Below are 20,624 nucleotides of genomic sequence, written 5' to 3' on the forward strand. Positions count from 1 at the left end.
CTCTCCTGCCTTACCTGTATAGCCCTTGTCCTCCCTCAGGTCTGAGTCTAAAAGTGAATTCTGCCAGGACTTCCTCCCCCTCCCCAGGACCAGATAAGGGGCTCCCCCGCAAATGTTCCCTTGACACTCCATGTTGACAGCACGCTCCACCCTAGGCGGGAGACACTGGTACACTCAACCGTGTCCCGGGAGATTGTGATGCCACAGATCAGAATCACACGCCGTGGCATCCTTGCTGTCCTTTGCTCCCCCTGGCTGCATCTGGCAGCGAGTGGTGGTTTGGTCCATGGAGGAGGGATGGCGTGCCCATGCGCACCACTTTCAGGATGTGCTCACATTCGCCGGAGCCCAGAGCCCTGGCCTTTGCTTGGAGGTGTTGGGATGCTTTCTTCTCAGGTCAGTCTGCCCCCATCCACAAGTCTGACTGATGACCCATACCAGCCAATACACTCATTGTTCTGGACCAGGGGGATTTTGCCCAGAATCTCTCATTTTCCTCCACAGTGACCAAGTCCAAATAGCATGGAGAATTCCAGGACTCTTTAAGTGCTTGTGTGTGTGCTTAGTCGCTCAGTCCTGTCCAACTCTTTGCAACCCTGTGGACTTCAGCCCACCAGGCTCCTCTGTCCATGGGGATTCTCCAGGCAAGAGTACTGGAATGGGTTGCCATGCCCTCCTCCAGGGGATCTTCCCAACCCAGGGATCGAGCCCAGGTCTCCCACATTGCAGGCAGAGTCTTTACCATCTGAGACACCAGGGAAGCCCAGCCTAAAGCCTAGATCAGACTGAGTGTAAGAGTGGGTGTTGCTGTGGGGAGATAGGAAGATGGGGAGAGGGGCATGTCTGTGTAGCAGATGCCCTCTCTGTGAGCTCACACTGGCTGAGCATCTTATATGCATGAGTTCATCTGATGATCAACCACTATCCTAGGAGGAGGGGGTCTTAGTCCTGTTTTATAGGTGAAGATAGAGAGACTACCCTACTAATCTGAAGCTATCTAGTCAAGTTAATGGTTGAGCCATGATTAGAATCCAACCTTAGCCTCACTATAAAAATCTGCAATTGCTTTTTTAATAGTTATTTATTTTGACTGTGCTGGGTCTCTGCTGCTGTGCACGGGCTTTCTCTAGCTGTGGTGAGCAGGGACGAGTCTCTAGTTGTGTGTTCACCCTTCTAATTGGGTGGCTTCTCCTGTTGTGGAGCGCAGGCTCTAGACCACAGACTTCAGTAGATACGGCATGCGGGCTTAGTTGCCCCGTGGCATGTGGGATCTTAATTCCCCCACCAGGGATCGAACTCGTGTTCCCTGCATTGGAAGGCAGATTTTTAACCACTGGACCACCAGGAAAGTCCCAAGAATCCACAACTCTTAAGTCAAGGTCGAAGTACCAATCCAAGAATCTTAGAATACTGTTACTGCTAAGTCGCTTCAGTCGTGTCCAACTCTGTGAGACCCCATAGACGGCAGCCCATCAAGCTCCTTCGTCCCTGGGATTCTCCAGGCAAGAACATTGGAGTGGGTTGCCATTTCCTTCTCCAATGCATGAGAGTGAAAAGTGAAAAGTGAAAGTGAATTCGCTCAGTCGTGTCTGACTCTTCGCGACCCCATGGACTACAGCCTACCAGGTTCCTCCATCCATGGGATTTTCCAGGCAAGAGTACTGGAGTTGGATGCCATTGCCTTCTCCGAAATCCTAGAATAATAAGATAAAAAGATACCATCATAATTTTCTACCCCTTCCCAGTAAATATAGTGAAGCCCTGACTGTAGCATTCCTAGGAAAGGAGAGGTGGTAGCTTTGGTGTGTTCTTCCTCCTGGACAGGTCTCTTTAATGAGAAAGAGAAAAGAGGGTTTGAGGCTGAGACAGGCCCACAGAGGCACCTGTGCTGAAGATCGGGGGCCTCTCGGGATGTGACATGTTGGGAACAGCAGGAAAAGCCAGGCCCGGCCATCCTCAGCCCTGCCTTGTCTCCCCATCCCACCCAGCCTCCTGGAGCAGGACGGTTGTGCTTTGAGAAATCACCTGAATTCTCACGGGAGAGGTGATCTGAGCACTCCTGTGTTTGTGTCCTCTCCCTGGCAGTCCCCTGCGGCAGCAACATCACCTCCTTCAATGGCACTGTGTACTCCCCGGGCTTCCCCAGTCCCTACTCCAGCTCCCAGGACTGCATCTGGCTGATCACCGTCCCCATTGGTCATGGCGTCCGCCTCAACCTCAGCCTGCTGCAGACAGAGCCCTCTGGAGACTTCATCACCGTCTGGTAGGGCCAGCTGCCGTGTCGGCAGGGAAAGGGGCTTGAGCTGGGCTCTCAGCTGGGTCACCCATCTGTTAGTCCAGAAAACCAAGGGCTGGATAGTTTTAATGGCTGTCAGCCTCCTGGGTCTCAAGCATAGTGGCCTAAGAACTCAGCTTCCATCAGCCCTTTTGACTCCTTGATGGGAAAGGACTAGCGGGGCAGTGTGTTCCCCACCTGGCATTCTGCTGGCGGTCAGTCAAAATACCAATGGGTGTGGGAATCTGGATCCATGAGCAGACTTTTCTCAGTGTTTCCAGAGTCCAAACCAAAATTCTGCATTTACTGGATAAGCTACCCAGACTAAGGGAAGAGCTGTGCAGTGGAATTTTATGAAGTCCCACTGGCATCTCGTGCTGAGCTAATGCTGACCACAGAACTGTCTGCAGTGATGGAAACGTTCCGTATCTGTGCGGTCCAATATCATAGCCCCTCTCTACATGTGGCCCTCGAGCACTCGAATGTGACTAGAGTGACTGAGGAGCTGATTTTTTAAATTGATTAAATTCTAAATAATTTAAATGTAAATAGTCACGTGTAGCCTAGTGGTTACCAAGTTGGACGGCTCAGCTCTGAGTTATACAGTTAGAGTTTCTTGTGTTAATTTTAAAATGAGAATGTGAATTACTAGTTGATTAGTACAGTTTCCTCGACAGTTTTTTCCAAACCTCTGAATCTCTGAACAAAGATATCTTTTTAAAATTCCTTTGTTTAGAGCTTCTGGGAATCAGCAGGAGATAGTAGCATTCTGTTCTCAAAATTCCCAGAGCTGGATAACTGTCACCTGACTGCCCTGAATGGATTTCTCACTGAGTTTCCAGACAATGGCTGAGATCAGATGGAAGGGACTAGATAAAATTCCAGGGAAGAAATCCTTGGGCCCAGGAAGGCAACATGGGTGTGTCTCTTTGCTCACTGAAGGCCACTGATGCACCAGTTAGAACAGGCAGGCATGGTGACGCATGACATGCAGGATCTTCTTTCCTCTTGCAGGGATGGGCCACAGAAGACAGCCCCACAGCTTGGAGCCTTCAGCCGGAGCTTTGCCAAGAAGACAATGTACAGCTCATCCAACCAGGTCCTGCTCCAGTTCCACCACGAGTCAGCCATGGGCGGGATCTTCGCCATAGCTTTCTCTGGTCAGTATGAAAGCCTGGTCCAGGAAGGACGAGAGGGCCAGACTTTTCAGTCCAGGCTGGGCTTGCCTCCTGGCTCCTGCATTTGCCAATTTGGGGTTTGGGGACGAGTGACATAGCTTCTCCATCTCAGTGTCCTCAGAAGAAACAAAGTGTTAGTCGCTCAGTTGTTTCTGACTCTTTGCTACTTCATAGACTGTAGCCCACCAGGCTCCTCTGTCCATGGTATTCTCCAGGCAAGAATACTGGAGTGGGTAGCCATTCCCTTCTCCCAGGGAAATCTTCCCAACCCAGGGACTGAATCCAGGTCTCCTGCATTGCAGGCAGATTCTTTACCGTCTGAGCCACCAGGAAAGCCTTCAGTGTCCTCAGGGTTATGAGAATTCAGCTGTAGCGATGTGAGAGCTCCCAGCACAGGGCTCCATAAATGTGAGTTTTCCTTCACTGCCACACTGGTAGGGTGGAGAAGCCCACAAGGCTGATCCTTGGTGCCAAGTTCAAGTTCAGAGGCAGCAGGGTGAGTCTTCTTATTCATCTTTCACATATCAGCTCCCTGGTTGTTTTATCCATTTACCTGTGCCCCACCTCATCCCTCAGCACATTCTAGAGAATGGTCCCACTCCAAAGGTATCTAGAGCCTCTGTTGACCCCACAGGAAGTACTGTGCACAAAGGAACTTGGGGAAAATTCAAGAACAGGAGCATGAACAATGCAAGATGTGTCTGTCCTTACCAACAACCTATTTTCTCATAAAAGTCCAAGATTATGGTCCCAGGTATTTCCTCATTTTTATTACAGTGGACACAGCTTAAGAAAACTTATAGAAAGTTCTCCATGGGCTTGTGCCCAGCCAAGAAATAAGCACCCATGTTTATGATTTGCAGAACGTTACATCTATATGAACTGAAATCAGGAAGGCTTGACTCTATTCCTGGCTCCACCTCAGGCCAAGTGTCTGACCTGTGTAGGTCTCTCCCTAGCTCAGTTTCTTCACCTGCAGCACAAAGGGCTTGGAGTTCATGACCTCTAAGGATCCTGTGAGTTAGTAAGGCAGCTATTATTACCCCCACTTTATAAATGAGGAAATGAGGGCCAAGGAAGGCAGGAGGGCTTGCCCAGAACCACACGGCTAGAACTGGGAGGAGAACCCAGCCCTTGCAGCTCTGCGCTGGCTGTTGGGGTGAGACCACGTGGTGCTAACACCTCACACATGTATTTATCGAAATTTGAATGCATTCAGCCCCAAGTCCTCGGGAGAGGCAGTGATACTGAGGCAGAAAGAGACTGAAACAACACTGTTGAGAGCACGGGCGGCTCCAGTCACCGTTCCCAGGAGTGCTGGCCCAGGTGAGCGTGACATGGTGATGAGACCCTGCCCTCGCTCTGCCTTCATCCCCACACCCCTCTGGTTGGGCACACCTCTCACCCGATGAACAGAACCTAAGGTTTTTGGTTTTGTTTTGTTTTTGTCTTAGTCTTCATTGCTGACTCAGTAGTTGTGATGAACAGTTGCTCCTCGGCATGTGGGATCTTCCCAGACCACAGATTGAACCCATGTCCCCTACATTGACAGGTGGATTCTTAACCACGAGACCACCAGGGAAGCCCCAGGACCCTAGTTTTGAAGGCTCTGTTATTTTGACTCTATAGGACTGGCCCACAGACTGATAGAGTGTGGACTCCAGCATCGTAGACTTGGGTTCAAACCTATGCCATATATTAGCTGCATGACCATGAGGCTGTCATTTGACTTTTCTGAGCCTCAACTTCATTACCCACAAGATGGCAATTATATCAGTGCCTAATCTCACAGAGTTAAATGAACTCATGCAGGGGAATGCTTAGCTCTAGGCAGAAAGTATTAAAGATACTCAATAATGTGTAATGTTTGGGGATAGACTTTTCTTCACTCAATATAATCCTGGAGATTAATCCAAGGTATTGCATGTAATAATTGTTGTTTAGTCACTAAGTTGTGTCCAATTCTATGACCCCATGGACTGTAGCATGCCAGGCTTCCCTATCCTTCATTATCTCTTGGAATTTACACAAATTCATGTCCATTGAGTCAGTGATGCTATCTAACCATCTCATGAGATGGTTACATGTAATAGGACTTTGTGCCTTTTTATTGTTAAATTTCATTCACTGTTGACAATTTGATCTCTGGTGCAAATAGTTGACTCATTGGAAAAGACCCTGATGCTAGGAAAGATTGAAGGCAGAAGGAGAAGAGGGCAACAGAGGATGAGATAGTTGGATGGCACCAACAGTTCAATGGACATGGACTTGGGCAAACTCTAGGAGATGGTGAAGGACCGAGAAGCCTGGCGTGCTGCAGTCCATGGGGTCGCAGCACAACTTGGCAACTGAACAGCAACATCATTCTATGATTCTTGAGCCATATATAATTTTGGACAACACTTTTGAAATTTGAAAAATTATAGAAAAAGAGGACAGATTCATCGTTGCCATGGCTAAGGAGGGGTTAGGGATGGGAAGGAAGTAGATGTGTTTACTATAAAAGAGCGGCATGAGGTACCCTTACAGTGATGGAAATGTTCTGCATCTCGATGGTATCAGGGTCAGTACCCCAGCTGTGATATTATACCATAGTTTTGCGAGATGTTTTCTATTAGGAATCACTGGGTAAACAATACATGAGATCTCTCTGTATTATTTCTTACAATTGCATGTGAATCTACAATGATCTCAAAAAATTCAATTAAGAAATAAAATTTGTGTAACTAAAGCAAAGTTACTCCACAAGTGGCAGTTTTAATAATCATCATCCTCATTGTCATGATCATCATTATTATTGTATTTGGAGAGTAAAAGGATCTGTATGAAGTCACCTCCTCCTAAAGCCAGGTTTCTTATCCCTGCTCTTGTGTCTTAACCCTACCTGGTCCAGGCATAGGTGAAGGAGGCCCAGCACTGCCCTGGGCTGTCCTTGTTCCCAAGTTCTCCTGAGTAAGTCTGCCCAGGACATCTCTTGCTCCTCTGTGTGTCCTGGCCACTGTGCCCCTGATGCCCTCAGATGAGACATGAGACCCTCCAGTGCCAGCTCAGACCAAGGCCTCACGGGCCAGAGGAGCAGGCAAGGGCCTGGGTGAGAGGATCAACGCAGGCCAGCAGGTTCGGGTGGGAGATACTGTTTGTAAGAGGCCGAGTGAACAAGAAGTCACCTTCCACCCACTCATTGGGTTTTTGATAAATTGTAGAATATTAGCAATTTGTAAAAAGTGTGTAACATACATGTGTGTATTTAAAGAAGAAAAATAAGATGAACACCCAGAGCTGAGCCTGCAAAAAAGACCACCAGTGCTCTTGAAGCCCCGTGCACCACCTCCAATATGCCCCCTGCCCAACCCCCCAGAGTTAATCAGGGTTATGAATTTTGCTAAATTTTCTGCTAATCTTTCATTGCTTTTCATTATGATTTTACTCCATAGGTGTATGTCTCCAAAAATACATATTGTTTCATTTAGCATGGTTTTTCTGTTATGTAATTAGAACGGTTCAGTAAGTGTTCTTCTGTGACCTGCTTTTTTCATTCAAAATTAAGCTTTAGAAATTCATGCTGATGCATGTGACTAGATTAGTTTAACTTTTCAATGCTGTCTAGTATCTCATTGTGTGAAAATAGTGGTTTATCTAGTCTACTCTTAATAGGCATTTAAATTACTTTATTTCAAACAATATGAGCATTGTTGCACATTCCTTCTCATGAACAAGAATTTCTCTGGGTTACATGCCCGTGTGGAATTGAGAGGTTGTAAGTATTCACATACTCAGTTTTACTGCTGCTGCTGCTGCTAAGTCGCTTCAGTCGTGTCCGACTCTGTGCGACCCCATAGACGGCAGCCCACCAGGCTCCCCCGTCCCTGGGATTCTCCAGGCAAGAACACTGGAGTGGGTTGCCATTTCCTTCTCCAATGCATGAAAGTGAAAAGTGAAAGTGAAGTCGCTCAGTCGTGTCCGACTCTTAGTGATCCCATGGACTGCAGCCTACCAGGCTCCTCAGTCCATGGGATTTTCCAGGCAAGAGTACTGGAGTGGGATGCCATTGCCTTCTCCGACTCAGTTTTACTAGCTAAGGCCAAATCAATCTCACAAAGTAGTTTTAACAGCTCCCACTCTTCCTCGTCATGGAGATAGAGCTGCTATAGCACTACATTCTTGCAGACACTGGGTTTTACTGGACTTTAAATTTTTGCCTACCTGGTGAATAGCATTTCACTTTTCTGTTGATGACGAGGGTAAGCGTTCTTTCTTATCATCGCTGACTGTGCATGCTTCCTGCTCTCTGAAATGTCTGTTCCCCATATAGTTTTCTTTCCCCAAGAAGAGAGGGAACAAACACGTTTAGACAAAATCTTTGTGATTTGTAATACATGCTGTGAAAGAAACAGATAAGATAGCAAACAAAAGCATAGAGGATCTACTTCATATAGAATAATTGAGGGAAGCATGTCTTAAGAGGTGGTATTTGCGACAAGAACTAAAGAAAAGGAAGGAGCCAGACTTGCAAAGAGTAGAAATTGGGAATGGAGTAGGGGAAATAATGTTTGCCTTTTTATAGGCAAACCTTAGCCCTACATAAATTTCTTTTCATAGAAGAACCAAAAAGAAGAAAAGTACCTTAAGGAGACTTATGACAATATGCTACAGTAGTTTCAAAAGTGACAAAATAGGATTTGAATTGCAGAGAAAAATACCCTTAGAAACACACAGCTGGGAAATAGAAGCAAATTTTAGAAAACATCTACTTCTAGCATAATAGTCTAGGTAATGTGGACTCCAAATAAGAGTCATCTGGCTGAAAGATTAATAGAAGGGGAAATCATACCCCACCTGTTAGGAGACAATGAGAAGAACCCGGCATCGCTTCCTTGTAAAGATGCACGACCTGAATCTAATCATGAGGAATCCGACCTAAACTGAGGGTAATGTGATACAGGTTACATACTAGAAGGTAGCTGGTGTGTCATTTTCAAACGTGTAAAAGTTAAGGAAGGTCAAAGCAAGACTTTAGAACTGTTATGGTCTAAAGGAGACTAAGAAATACGACAACAAAATGCAATGCATGTTTCTGAACTGGATGTGTCAGCTATTAAGGACTTTATTGAGACAAGTGGTAGAAATTGAATGGAATGTAAGGATTAGATGGCAATGTATCAGTGTTAATTTCCTCCTTTGGTGCTTGTACTGTGATTGTGTGGGAGAATGTGCTTATTTATAGGAACTACACACTGAAATATTCTGTGGTTGTGGGATATCATGTTGGTAACTCAACTTTCAATTGGTTCGTGGAGAAAATTTTGTTACTATAATTCCAACTTCTCCTACACCTTTGTGATTGTTACAAATTAAAAGTTTTATTTATGAGGGGAGCCAGCTATAAAAAACAAAAGTTTTAAAGAAATGCAATTGCACACTTTAAATTGGCATATGAACCAGCAAAGAGCAGAATTGACGCTATAGAAAAACAATTCAGAGATGTGGAGGCCAAACTGGAAAAGCTCCTTATGAAGAGAAAAAGGGACAAGGACTTGAAAATGATAAAGGAGAAGATGGTAAATAAAGAGACCCAGTGGCCAAAGAACCAACATACTGATAAGAAGTATTTCTGAGGAGAAGAACCTGATGGATAGAATAGAAATAATAAAATAAAACTCTTCTGAGATTAAGGGAAAATCTGTGCATATAGGATAAAGAGTTCACTGTATACCAGGAGAAATCAAAACCAGCCTGGCAAGTTTTCCAATTTATAAGGGTGAAGGGCAGAAGAAAGCTACTGGAACCCAGGCTGAGAAAACGAACTACAAGAAGCCAAAATCAACAATTCTCAGATTACGTGAAAATTCCAGAAATTTTCGATTCCAGAAAATGAAGGAGGGGTTTTTAGACTTGTTCAAGAAAAAAAAAATTGTTGGGAGCTTCACATATGCAGTAAGAGATAGTCATTTGCAGATATCCAAGAACTTAAAATGAGATATCGAAGAGCTTAAAATGAGTGTCAACCAAAGTCTCAGTTTGAATTGTTAACTCGAGGAAGTAGCTACCCAGCAAAGGATGAACAAATAACTCAATATAGAGATAACTATAAATAACTCTATAGAGAAACTGTATAAAAGAAAAGATAAAATGGGATGAATTGACTAATCACAGATTTAGCTCTAATAATAATTGAAAATATAGATTCAAAACAATCCAAATACAATTCATTCTTAGAAGTTTAAAAGTAATCATTTCATATTAACAAATGCCCAGATATTTTTAGAAGAGAGAGGAACAATTAAATGTCTTCATCTTCCATGGTAGAGAAATCAATAGATATTATTCAATTATTGATTTTATAATTAGAAAAAGAAGGATTCCAAGTATATATTTTAGCCATCAATAAATTAAAACTCAACTACAGTACTTCCAAATTGCTAAAAGAAAAAAAATGAAGCAAAGCATAATTCACAGATAAAAAGAAGAAAACAAAGGCAGCTGTGTAGAAACAAAGCTATAGAAAACACAGAATAAGCACAAGTAAAACAAGTTCAACTATTATGACAAATACAAATTTATTAAAGCCCAACTCCCTATTAAAAACACAAAGACTCTTATATTAGGCTAAATATACTATAACTAGACTTTATAATAGGGTTTTCTGTACCAGGAATAAACTAAGACAATGTGACAGCTTTAAAATAAAAGCTGGGTGGTGATGTATTTTATAACCACAACAATAACAATCAAAGAAAAGGATTCAAAGCAAAAGCATTCAATAGAGAAAATGGATTCTTTCATAGTAAAGAATAATCTGTAATGATCCTTTAAAAATGATAATCCTATTGTGAAGGTTGCAGAGAGTGGCCCACTTAGTGGTGAGAAGTCTGAGAATACATACCAAAAGATGAACACAATGTGATTAGCCAGAGTCAAGACATTTTCAGGTATCTACACAGCTCATAATGCTCTCCTTAACTTCCCCACTCACGTGGGCATCTGTCGGCTGTATTTGTACATCATGACTCCCCTCCACATGCGTCCCCAACCCCAGGAACAGGAACTGAAACTAAAGATGGGCACCTGCCCTGATTCCAGCAGAGATAAATCAGATGCTCTCTCTCGGAAACTCGAGATTGAACCTGAGAGATTCTCTTTCTTCCTGGACTTGTCTCCTGAAGAGGGAAGGTATAAATCCAAGTGCAGTGGATTGCCTGTCTTCTATCGTCCATAGAGACTGAGAAATAGAGAAGTCCTACGTACAGAAGAACCACTGAGACAGACACATAGGAAAGTTTCCTGGATTCCTGGTGGCCCTACAGTTGCTTGTCCTCTGCCTTTATGAAGTCTGGGTACAAAGCCACCCTTGGGTTCACTTTTCTCTTGAGAAGCTTCTTCTACCCTCAGCTGATTTGTGTTACTTACACCCAGGGTTCCTAATTAACAATTATCTAGGACCCACCAATCCTAGTTCTGAGAATTGTGCAAAAATTTGTGTATAAAGATATTCCTTGAAGTGCTATTTGTAACAGGTAAATTAGAAACAATCCAAATGTGAAATAATAGGAGATTGGGTGTACAGATTGACACATACATGCAAATGGAGGAAAATACAGCCATTAAAAGTCATTCATGTGGAATACAATCACTGATTAAGGGAAATGTTTACTTTCTATTGTTTAATTTTTAAAAAGCATATGATTTTTGGGGCGGGGGGAAGGCTCAGATGATGGTGGGCTTCCCTGGTGGCTCGGGTGGTAAAGAATCTGCCTGCAATGCAGGAGACCTGCGTTTCGATTCCTGGGTCAGGAAGATCCCCTGGAGAAGGGAATGGCAACCCACTCCAGTATTCTTGCCTGGAGAATGCCATGGACAGAAGAGCCTGGCGGACTACAGTTCGTGGGGTTGCAAAAAATCAGACACGACTGAGCAACTGACACTTTCCTAACACTTTCAGATGATGATATAGCCAAAGGATGCAATGATTATGGATCCCTAACATGGATCATAGCCACCGCATCTTTGTGAGTTTCTTGAGAAAGAGATATATACAAGGAACAATGGCAAGGGAAGGCATTTTAGTATCAGCTGGGCTTGGACCCCAAATCCAAGTGCAGAGCCCAGAGTCATCAGGTAAACTGAACTGAACCATATGAACTACGTTTCTCCCTAAGCTAATTTGGCTTTAAAAGCTTCAGTGTGCATGCTCAGTTGCTCAGTCGTGTCCAGCTCTTTGTGACCCCCTGGACTGTATGTAGTCCAGCAGGCTCCTCTGTCCACGGAATTTTCCAGGCAAGAATACTGGAGTGGGTTGCCACTTCCTACTCCACAGGGTCTTCCCAACCCAGGGATCAAACCCAAGTCTCTTGGGTCTCCTGCACTGGCAAGCTGATTCTTTACCACTGAGCCACCTGGGAAACCCCAAGAAGTATCAGACGTAAGGCCAATTCAGCCCAAGGAGGAATGTAGCAAGAGAGTCAATGGGAAAGAATTCAATGTGCAGTGAATGACCCATAGTGCCTACTGCTGGAGCTGAGGGCTCTGCCCACCTATTAGCATGTTAACACGTACTGGAGACTGAGCCGTTCAGTGCTTCACTCCCCAGGGGAACAAGGGGATGCAGACAAAAGGAAACAGAGAAGTTTTGAATGCACCCCTGCCCTTGAGTTCTGTAGTCATAACACGGCTGATCCAGTGTGTGTTTGTGGGGAGAGGAGAGTTTTCTGTAAGAGATCCAAAGTCATACACTAAAATGCTAGCAATAGTTATACCCAGGTAGTGGGACTTGGAGAATTATTGTTTTTAAGTATTCCACCAGCTTTCTGCATTGAGCAGAAATTTTTAATTTTAAAAAATTAATTTTTAAAATGTAATGGGAAATTGATCGTCTATCAAACTATAACCACAAACTATAAAATACCCAGGCTGTGCTTAGGCAGAGATTTCTTTGAACGATTTTTTTTTTTCTGGGAAAGTGAAATGTGTCTTAGAAAGTTTTAGAAGGTATGTTTTAAAGGTAAGCATGAGGCTGAGAATGTAAGGTATCAATTTTTAAAAAATTCTACAAAGGAAAACATTGAGAACTGGCTAAATAAAAATTGAATGCTTGTACACACCAGAAGAGTGCCATGAACAAATCAGGAGCAAATGATAAATTGGGAAATATGTTAATAGGCAAAGACCAACCTGAATATACATAGAGTTTTTCAAATTTGTAGGAAAAATAGAAGCAAAGGACATGAACAGAGAGTTAAAAATAAATATGCAAATAGTCCATTAATATTGCCTAACTAGTTGTCACGGAGAAGGCAATGGCACCCCACTCCAGTACTCTTGCCTGGAAAATCCCATGGACGGAGGAGCCTGGTGGGCTGCAGTCTATGGGGTCGCTAAGAGTCAGGGACGACTGAGCAACTTCACTTTCACGTTTCACTTTCATGCATTGAAGAAGGAAATGGCAACCCACTCCAGTGTTCTTGCCTGGAGAATCCCAGGGACGGGGGAGCCTGGTGGGCTGCCGTCTATGGGGTCGCACAGAGTCAGACATGACTGAAGTGACTTAGCAGCAGCAGCAGCAGTTGCTCCGAAGCACGTGGAATCTTCCCAGACCAGGGATCGAACCCGTGTCCCCTGCACTGGGACCACCAAAAATTGGTGACTGTTTCCTCTGCCGGCTCTAAGTTCTGTGAGGCAAGGACTGTCTGCTTACTTCTGCATTGGTGAATTGAATGTCAGAAGGCCCCGTGAGCATCTGGAACTCGTGTTTCACGTGCCTCGGGCTCTAAGTGACGTCATCCTAGAGTGATGTTCACCGTGAAGGGTACCCCACCACCTAGCACTGTCCCCAGCACTTTCTTGCCCTATCTTTCATATTTAGTCCGTATTTCTGCATAGGGTTTCAATCTCGAGCTGAAAAGTTTCCTCTGTGCCTTTAATGTTTATGGTGCAGTATAAATCCCGGGGACAGAAGAGCCTGATGGGCTACAGTCCATGGGGTCACAAAGAGTCGAACATAGCTGAGTGACTGAGCATGCAAGTGTTGCCAGTGGTAAATTTCAAAAAAAAAAAGAGAGTACTATTTTTCGAAACAGCAAGAGTTGAAGTGTTTTCAGAGATAATAACAACAGTGGTGGCAACAGCAGCTGACTAACACTCAGTGCTCAACCATGTGCCAGGTAATGAAAGGCAGCCTAGTTACGAGCCCACATTGAACTTGGCCTCAGTGATACCCTCCACGCATAGGCCAGTCTCTGCCCAGAGGGAGATGCTTGTCGGTTTAGAAAATCCACTGAAGCCACAGCACTTGGCCCAAGGTCAAAAGAGAAATTAGCAATCGTGCTGGCCCTCACCTAGACCACACAGAGCATTTAGATGGTGACTAGTGGAAAGAACATGGGATATGAGAGCAGCCAGACCTGGATTCAAACCCTGCCTGTGCCACTTACTTCCTGTGTGACCCTAGAGAAGTAACTGAACCTTTCTCAATCTCAACTTGCTCATAAGTAAAGTGAGAACACCTCACAGGGGAATCTGCTATTGTGAAAATTCAAGGTGACAAAGCATGAAAGTGCCTGAGATACAGTTGTTGTTGTTCCGTCGCTAAGTCGTGTCCAGCTCTTTGGGACCCCATGGACTGCAGCACGCCAGGCTTCCCTGTCCTTCATTATCTCCCGGAGTTTGCTCAGGTTCATGTCCATTGAGTTGGTAACACTAGCTAACCACATCCTCTGCCACCCACTTCTTCTCTTGTTCTCAGTTTTTCCCAGCATCAGGGTCCTTTTCAATAAGTCAGCTCTTCATCAGGTGGCCAAAGTATTGGAGCTTCAGCATCGGTCCTTCCAAAGAATACTCAGGGTTGATTTCCTTTAGGATTGACTGGTTTAATCTCCTTGCAGTCCAAGGGACTCTCAAGAGTCTTCTCCAGCATCACAATTCAAAAGCATTAATTCTTCGGCACTCAGCCTTCTTTATGGTTCAACTCTCACATCTGTACATGACTACTGGAAAGACTGTAGCTTTGACTATACAGATCTACAATATACTGACATACAGTAGCTTCTCTCCCCTCTCTTCAGCACTGGGCCCTGTCACCAACTTCTTATATCCTCTCTCCTTTATCATTAGTCTTGATATTTGGTTCCTGGTTTTTGCATCAAAAGCAAACAAACCAACAAAAAGATGGCAGCAGATAAGCAAGATAGTACTTGGCTGACTTTCTCCTGTGTGCAGATAAATCCTCGTTAACATCTGCTGTGTGGATAGATGAGGAGTGAAAACATGAGGCGCTGAACTAGTGAATGACCACGTGTCCCAAGAGTGATGCTCTTACATCAACTTGTCTGCTCTTGTCTTTTCAGCTTATCCACTCACCAAATGCCCTCCTCCCACCATCCTCCCCAATGCTGAAGTTGTCACAGAGAATGAAGAATTCAACATAGGTAACATCTCCCACGCCAGCACGGACTGGGCTGGGGAGGAGGGACGGGGTGGGGGGCAGTTCTGGCCAGTGGGGCTCAGCTCTCTCTCCGTCCATGAAGAGGAACAATAGACTCAACGCAAACGGGTTGATATTCTGTCAACTGAGGTTCACTCAAAATACAGTCACTCTTTGTTTTAGCCATGCATAGCCAGAGGAGCTAGAAAAGAGATTTTCTTCCATGATTCAAGTCAGGATGTCTTTTGAAATAAGTCCATACAGGACACTATAAAAAGTTCCTGGATTGTGGACCATTCTTAGGCTCAACACAGCTGAGCTGCGAGAGGGGAGCTGTGGTCATCTGTGTCATTCGATTGGAGATGAGCTAATTGTTCACTCAACAGAACACACCCCGTCACTGATCATCTTGCCTGGAAGTGGGTTCAAGTGGTACTAAGGGGTGCCAGTCAGCCCTACCCAGTCTTCTCCAGGAAATCCCCATATTGGTCTCTCCTTGACAGGTGACATCGTACGCTACCGGTGCCTCCCTGGATTTACCTTAGTGGGGAATGAAATCCTGACCTGCAAACTTGGAACTTACCTGCAGTTTGAAGGGCCGCCCCCAATATGTGAAGGTAATTGCAGTGAACCATGCTTTAGAGTTTCTCCAAAACAGAGCCCCTGTTTTCCTTTCTCTGTATTCCCAGCCCCTGCCCGTGAAGTAAGAGGTCACTTGGCAAATGCTGGAATGAGTGAGTGAGTGTTCTAGGTAGGTTCTCTGCCCTGCTTCTAGATCCAGGGCTTTGAATTGGCCATAGAGGCCTCATTTATTTCTGTCCTTTTTGCTTTAAAAAAAAAAAAAAAATCTTGGCCTTGTTGGAAGGTAGGTGGGATCTTAGTTCCCTGACAAGGGATTGAACCCACACCCCCTACATTGGAAGTGCAGAATCTTAATCAGGGAAATTCCTTCCTTTTTTCTAACTGACACTCCCTGGAAATGGAAGGAGGTCATGGGACCTCTGGTGGGAGTTGAGGCTCACACACCAACCTTGCCTTACTGGAGTACAGGTGTGTCCAAAACCCTGTGTGCTGAGCTAGGCAACCAAGAGACCGCAGTTGTCTTTATTCCAGTGGAGTGATGACTGAAGATGGATGCGCTTCACCAAGTTACCCCAGCTAACACCCCAAAACAATACCTTCCATTCACGAGGCATCTGACTTGGGGCAAGATACCTAACTGTCCTGTGCCTAATTGGTAAAATAAGGATAAGACTATTCGCTCAGTCGTGTCCGACTCTTTGCGACCCCTTGGACTATAGCCCACCAGGCTCCTCCGTCCATGGGATTCTCCAGGCAAGAATACTGGAGTGGGTTGCCATTTCCTTCTCCAAAATAAGGATAATGATATTACTAATGTCATGGCCTTGTTATGAGGAATTACATGAGTCAGCAGTGTAAAGCACTTTGGAACTATGCCTGGCCCATAGTCACTGTTCGGTGTGGCCTCTTATTAGAGTTTCTAGTTCTGCTGCTGCTTCTAGTGCTGTTGCTACCAACAGATATTTAGTAGCCTATGGAGAAGCAGGTCAGCTTCTCCTCCATCTCTAAGAAAACAAGAGTAGGGAGAATCTGTAATATGGATTGTTATCGAGGAAGAGAGGAACCACAAGCCCCAGAATCAGGCTGCTGATATACTGAGAAATTCAGGATCTATTTCAGTTGAGCTGACCCATCCACATACCAGATGACCAGCCCCCAGTTACAGTGAACTTTAGTCTTCATCGTTGATTAGCTCCAGCCCTAGTTTCTCATCATCTCTGGCTCTGTTTCTATGTCTACGTGGCTCCAGTCTTCCTGCTTTACTCTACATTCTCAGCCTCATGCTTTCCTCTGGGACTTGGTGTCATGCTGGCTTCCCAAAGTATGACCCTTCATAGTCTCTTTTTGTAACAACAGTTTTATCAGGGTATAATTCATATGCATGCAGCCCATCCACTTTAAGTGTATGCATCAATGGTTTTTAGCACCTTCAGGGTTTTGCCACCATTGTCACAATCCATTTTAGAACATTTTAATCACCCCCCCCCCAAAAAAGAAGTCTTGCAGTCAGTTAACAGTCAGTTCCCATTTCTTTCCAGCCCCCTCAGATCCAGGCAATCACCAAACCAGTTTCTGTCTCTGAATTTGCCTATTCTAGGTTAATATAAATGGACTCCTACAATGTGTGGTCATTTGTGACTGCCTTCTTTCATGTAGTATAATGTTCTAAAAGTTCATTCATGTTGTAGCATGTATCAGCACTTCATTCCTTTTTTTTTGCCCAGTAATATTCCATTGTGGACTTCCTCCATGACTCAGTGGTAAAGAATCTGCCTGCAATGCAGGGGCCACAGGTTCAGTCCTTGGGTTGGGAAGATCCCCTGGAGGAGGGCATGACAACCCACTGTAGTATTCTTGTCTGGAAAATCCCACGGACAGAGGAGCTTGGTGGGCTACAATCCATAGGGTCGCAGAGTCGGACACGACTGAAGTGACTTAGCACGCACACATTCCATTGTATACATACCACATTTTGTTTATATACTCACTGATGATGGGTATTTGAGTTGTTTCCATTTGTAGCTATTATGAATAATGCTGCTATGAGCATTCGTGTACAAGTTATGTGAAACATACGTTTTCGCTTCTCCTAGGTATGTATCTAGGAGTAGAATTGCTAAGTCATATGGTAATTGGTAACTCTATGTTTAAGCTTTTAAGGAACTGCCAGAGTATCCTCCATAGTGGCTGAACCATCTTCCATTCCCACCAGCATTGTATGAGGGTTTCAATCTTTCCATGTCCTCTCAGTTATTACCTGTCTTTTTAATTACAGCCATCCTAGTGAGTGTAGTGGGTACCTCATTATTGTTTTGATTTGCATATTCCGATGGCTAAGATTTCCAGCATTTTTTCATGTGCTTATTGTTCATTTGCACAAAGAAAAGTCTATTCGGATCCTTTGCCCATCTTTGATTGTTATTTATCTGTTTGATTATTGAGTTGTAGGAGTTTTTATATATATTCTAGATACAAGTCCTTTATCAGATGTGTGATTTTTTTAAAAAAATTTCCCATTTTGTGGGTTGTCTTTTTACTTTCTTGATGGTGTTCTTAGAAGCACAGAGGTTTTTAATTTTGATGATGTCCAATTTATGTATTTTTTCTTTTGGTGCTTGTACTTTTTGTGTCATATCTAAGACTATTGCCTAATCCAAGGTCAAGAAGATTTACGTCTGTGTTTTCCTCTGAGAGTTTATAGTTTTAGCTCTAACATTTAGGACTTTATCTGTTTTGAGTTCATTTTTATATATAGTGTGAGGTAGGAGTCCAACTTCGTGATTTTGTGTATAGATATCTAATTGTCCTGGCGTCACTTGCTGGAAAGACTGTTCTTTCCCCATTGAATTGTCTTGGCACCCTGTCAAAATCAATTGACTATGAATTGGGGTTTTAAGACAATTTTTATTGGAGTATAGTTGATCCACCATGCCAGGCTAGCCCCAGGGACACAGAAAAGTAAATTGAAAGGTTTATTTCCTGATACTCAATTCTATTCTCTTGAATCTATCATTATGCAAGTACTCCACCATCTTGATTACTGTAGCTTGGTCATACGTTTTGAAATCAAAAAGTGTGAGTTCTCCAACTTTGTTCTTCGTTTTCAAGATTATTTTGGATATTCTGAGTCTGCTGAATTTCCTGAATTTTAGAATCAACTTGTCAATATCTACAAAGAAATGAACTGAGATTTTTATAGAGACTGAGTTGAATCCATGGGCCAGTCTGGGTCTCACTGCCATCTTAACTATATTATCTTCCAGTCCCTTAATAGAGATCATTTTCCATTCATAACCACTTCATTGTATAACTTTCTTTTATCTTTTGGCTTATTCTTCTCTTTTCTGCCTCAGATAATGCCTTTCCAATGAAGTCCTAGTCTTCTCTGACAAGGATAAGACATTTTTCTGTTATCTTGAAGGCTTGCTATGGCAACATAGAAAATTTGGTGAAATTCAAACCTAAAAAATCTACAGTATAATTATAGAATATCAAGGATAAAGAGAAAGCATTATATTTAAATATATATTTATCTTTTCATGGATAAAAGCTAAATCAGACTCATAGCACTATTGAATCAAAAATAATACCTACCAAAAGATAAAATGCAGCAGAAAATATAATTGTAAACTGAAATTATAAACCCAGCTAAATTATCAGTTAAGAGTGAGAATGAATTAATGAAATCTTCAGATACACAAGGACTAAGTAGTTACTGCCCTACTAAAAGCATAATTAAAGGATACACTTCAGTACATTACTCAATAACAAGCAATCCCCACATCTCAGTGGTTTAACACAACAAAAGTTTATATCTTCTTCAAAAAATTTTCTGAAATCCAAATAACTCTATAGAGCTGCTAACTCCATGATCCAGGCTGCTTGACTCTTGTGCTGCTGTCTGAAAACTAGGCCTGCTCTTCCAACCTCCGTTGCAGCAAAGGAAGACAGAAATGGACATTCGCATAAGGGCTTTTCACTTCCTCAGCCCCAAAGTGACACTCATGGTTCTACTCACATCTCATTGGCCAGAAATAGGCACATGGATGGAAAGTGAAGTTTTTTATATGCTCAGGAAATAAAAGAAAATGTGATATTGGTAAACCCCAGAAATATCTACCACATTTAGCAACTATCTGTTTAATTATTGAGTGGTAGGATTTATCTATATATTCTAAATGCAAGTCCTGAATCAGATGTGTGATTTTCAAAAATTATTTCCCATTTTGTGGATTGTTTTTTCACTTTCTTAATGGGGTTCTTGAAGCACAGAAGTTTTTAATTTTGATGATGTCCAATTTATACATTTTTTTCTTTTGGTGTTCAGCAAGAAAATGAATACAGGTAGAATGATTCAGATATAAAAACTAACAATAAGCTAAGATATCAGTGTTTCTGCACGGACTGCTTGCTGCAGGTCATGCAGTCACAAAGAGTCAGACACGACTGAGCGACTGAACAGCAATAACAAGAAATCAGTAAAATACAGTAGTAGATATGTTTATGTAGACTGTAGAAAATAAAAAATCAGAAGACAACTGGACAAATAAATTACACTGGAGAACTTATTTAGAAGAAAGAAAAAATGAGTTAAGGACCCTTTCTTGCTGAGGAAAATCATAAATATTGATTAACCATGTACATTATTAAAAATATATACATTTAAATACAATGTTTAAACTTATACATAGTTTTCTTAAATTATGTATGCCACAGTATGCATACATTCTAAATCCATAATCGAAAATAATGAGAGTAAAGAAAATTTTATTAATACAATGCTTGCATCTCAGTCATTCAGTCATGTCCAACTTTTTGCAACCCTGTGGGCTATGGCCATCCAGGCTCCTCTGTCCATGGGATTATCCCAGGCAAATACCAGAGTGGGTTGCCATTTCCTCCTCCAGGGAACCTTCCTGACCCAGGTATCGAACCTGTGACTCCTGTGGCTCCTGCATTGGTAGGCAGATTCTTTACCACTGAGCCACCTGGGAAGCCCTATGGTTAATCCAATAGGAAACATTAAAGGAGAAATTTTTTAAAAATCATGGTTAACAAAAATTGCAAAAAATAAGATAGCAAAACTAAGTGCAAATATATGTGCAACCATGATAAATACAATTGAATCAAACTGCTAATTAGAGATCAGAGATTTTTAGATTGGTAAAAATTT

General features: G+C 43.1%; 1 protein-coding gene across 1 annotated transcript in view; it reads left to right on the top strand.

The window, feature by feature from the left end:
• The window catches only part of CSMD2 (CUB and Sushi multiple domains 2), a 689,054-nt gene that overhangs the window by 591,267 nt on the left and 77,163 nt on the right, over positions 1–20,624 (top strand). Inside the window, exons 43-46 of the mRNA XM_070786891.1 lie at positions 2,086–2,263; positions 3,290–3,435; positions 14,793–14,873; positions 15,373–15,486. Coding sequence (XP_070642992.1) covers positions 2,086–2,263; positions 3,290–3,435; positions 14,793–14,873; positions 15,373–15,486 — 519 coding nt within the window. The remainder of the gene's footprint in view (positions 1–2,085; positions 2,264–3,289; positions 3,436–14,792; positions 14,874–15,372; positions 15,487–20,624) is intronic.

Source organism: Bos indicus, chromosome 3, assembly GCF_029378745.1.
Source record: "Bos indicus isolate NIAB-ARS_2022 breed Sahiwal x Tharparkar chromosome 3, NIAB-ARS_B.indTharparkar_mat_pri_1.0, whole genome shotgun sequence".
Lineage (NCBI taxonomy): Eukaryota > Metazoa > Chordata > Mammalia > Artiodactyla > Bovidae > Bos > Bos indicus.